This window comes from Colletotrichum tamarilloi (genome assembly GCF_030869305.1).
Source record: "Colletotrichum tamarilloi strain Tom-12 chromosome Unknown Scaffold_462.1, whole genome shotgun sequence".
Lineage (NCBI taxonomy): Eukaryota > Fungi > Ascomycota > Sordariomycetes > Glomerellales > Glomerellaceae > Colletotrichum > Colletotrichum tamarilloi.
In genome coordinates, this window is record NW_026849844.1 from 1 (window position 1) to 1,781 (window position 1,781).

The following is a 1,781-nucleotide window of genomic DNA, read 5'->3' on the forward strand; positions in this document are numbered from 1 at the left end:
ACATTGGAAACCAGGGCGCGAAAGAAAGTGTTTCAAGCCTCGCAGAGGTTGGCTCGAACTCATCCCACTGAATAAATGGCTCGAAGGCTGGTTGAAAAGGCGAGTCCGATGCAGAGAGCGGGGCAATGGAGGTGTCCAGTTCCCAAAAAGAAGCATAAGGCGCTTTGAACGGAAGTAAAGACCGAACTTTGTCGTCGAAAGTTACTTCCTGGCTGCGAAATCCGTTTTGCAAAAGATAAGCAACAAGCTTATCGCGGCCTAACAGAAGAGCAAGCTGAAAAGCTGACAGCAGCTCTGTACTTCGGAATGAGCAGTCCCGTTGGGATTCAAAGACATCAGTACCGCAATGACCGAGGAAGCAATCGTACGGCAGTCTCCTTTGAAAATCCGCCCCCAACTGCTGAGCTCTTTGAAGTACACATAGTGAAACGGAGTCGTCCCCGCACTCGGAAATCGCCCAGGCAACACAACGAGGAGCGGGCGATTGTAAGTCTCGCTGGTAAAGCAGTGGCGTACAGATAACCCGAAAAAGCTTGCTGCACAGCGCTAGTAATCGGAGACTCTTGTCATCGCAGTATGCCATTACCATGGCAAGGATCTCCGGCGGCAAGTAGATGGAGCTGTAGGGTCTCTGGGAGGGCGTAAGTTCACCGGGGATTGCTGACATGGCGTGATTCTGGTCTCCGTGGCTCAATGCTAGTGCGTAGCTTGAAGTGGTGAATGCTTATTGCAATTATCTTGGGCTTGACTTAATCCAATCATACAGTTTTGATCATAAGTCACTTCCTCTCTCGCAAACATTCTCAATGATTGAGAATCCAAAAGTTGCTGTGATGGGCCTCCGCAAACCTCTGGTAATGGCTGTAGCGGTTGGTTCGCAAACCGAAATGTGGGGTCGGGATGGTGTACGACAGTACGAGGGGCACCACGTAATGAAGAGCTACTGCCAAGTATCCATAACCGCCTTCAACAGCAGTCGCTCTCGCACTTCTGACCGTGATCACATGTATACAGTACAGTCAGAACGACTATAGGCACAGCCTGTGTGGGTCAAGTCCAAAATGATGAAGCGAGTTTCCAAAAGGAAGCAACATATGATCAATGCTATATGTATAGCCCTTGGGCAAGATCGTTCTTTTCAAGACGACCGGTGTGAACAGCAGAGCGGATAGATATGAATCTGGTTAGCAATATCAACAGCCGCAGCATGTGTTGCTCCCACATGCTCGATGTTTCTAAAGCCAAAAGCCGTATGCCTACCCGTTCAACAGCAAAGCGCCGATCCCTGTCTGGTACATGCCTCCCGTCCTGAGCCAACGGTTTTGGCTTCGAGGTCAACCTCTCGAATACCTGTCGGAACTCGAAAGTCAGGCTTGCCCGCGTCCAAATTTCCTATAAGCAGATGGAATGAAGGCCAATCTAACTGCGCTTGCGAGATAGCTGTGACAAAAGCTTAGGAGACCAACGACTGCAGAATAGGCTCAAAGGTGACTCCACTGCCGCCTATGCCTCGTACGTTCGTGTGGTATCTTTGTTTGAAAAGGGATGCATTGGGAAGAGCAAAACGACAACTTACTTGTCATTATACGGTATAGTGCAGTACTGTACTGTACAGTTTTGTGCACATGTCGCTTCCTCTCTCACAAACATTCTGAATGTTCGAGAAGCCGAAACCTGCTGTGATGGGTCTCCACAAACCTCTGGTCATGGCTATAGCGACTGGTTTGCAAACGAAAATATGGGTCAGGATGGCGAACGACAGTGCGAGTGGCAACGCGTAA

The 1,781-nt window shown here is 49.5% G+C and overlaps 3 protein-coding genes across 3 annotated transcripts; 2 read left to right on the top strand and 1 right to left on the bottom strand.

Annotated features, from left to right (window-relative positions):
* CTAM01_17274 (uncharacterized protein) lies at positions 1 to 667 on the bottom strand (the record flags this gene model as incomplete). The annotated part of the gene is made up of 2 exons (XM_060533261.1): positions 1 to 274; positions 335 to 667. Coding segments are annotated over 2 exons (607 nt in total), but the record flags the coding sequence as incomplete, so codon positions are not given.
* Positions 668 to 806: 139 nt separating this feature from the next.
* On the top strand, positions 807 to 1,034 carry CTAM01_17275 (uncharacterized protein; the record flags this gene model as incomplete). The annotated part of the gene is made up of 1 exon (XM_060533262.1): positions 807 to 1,034. The coding sequence occupies one exon, from the start codon at positions 807 to 809 to the stop codon at positions 1,032 to 1,034; it is 228 nt and encodes a 75-aa protein (XP_060372160.1).
* A 621-nt stretch (positions 1,035 to 1,655) lies between these two features.
* Positions 1,656 to 1,781, top strand: CTAM01_17276 (uncharacterized protein; the record flags this gene model as incomplete). Its single annotated transcript, XM_060533263.1, has 1 exon — positions 1,656 to 1,781. The coding sequence occupies one exon, from the start codon at positions 1,656 to 1,658 to the stop codon at positions 1,779 to 1,781; it is 126 nt and encodes a 41-aa protein (XP_060372161.1).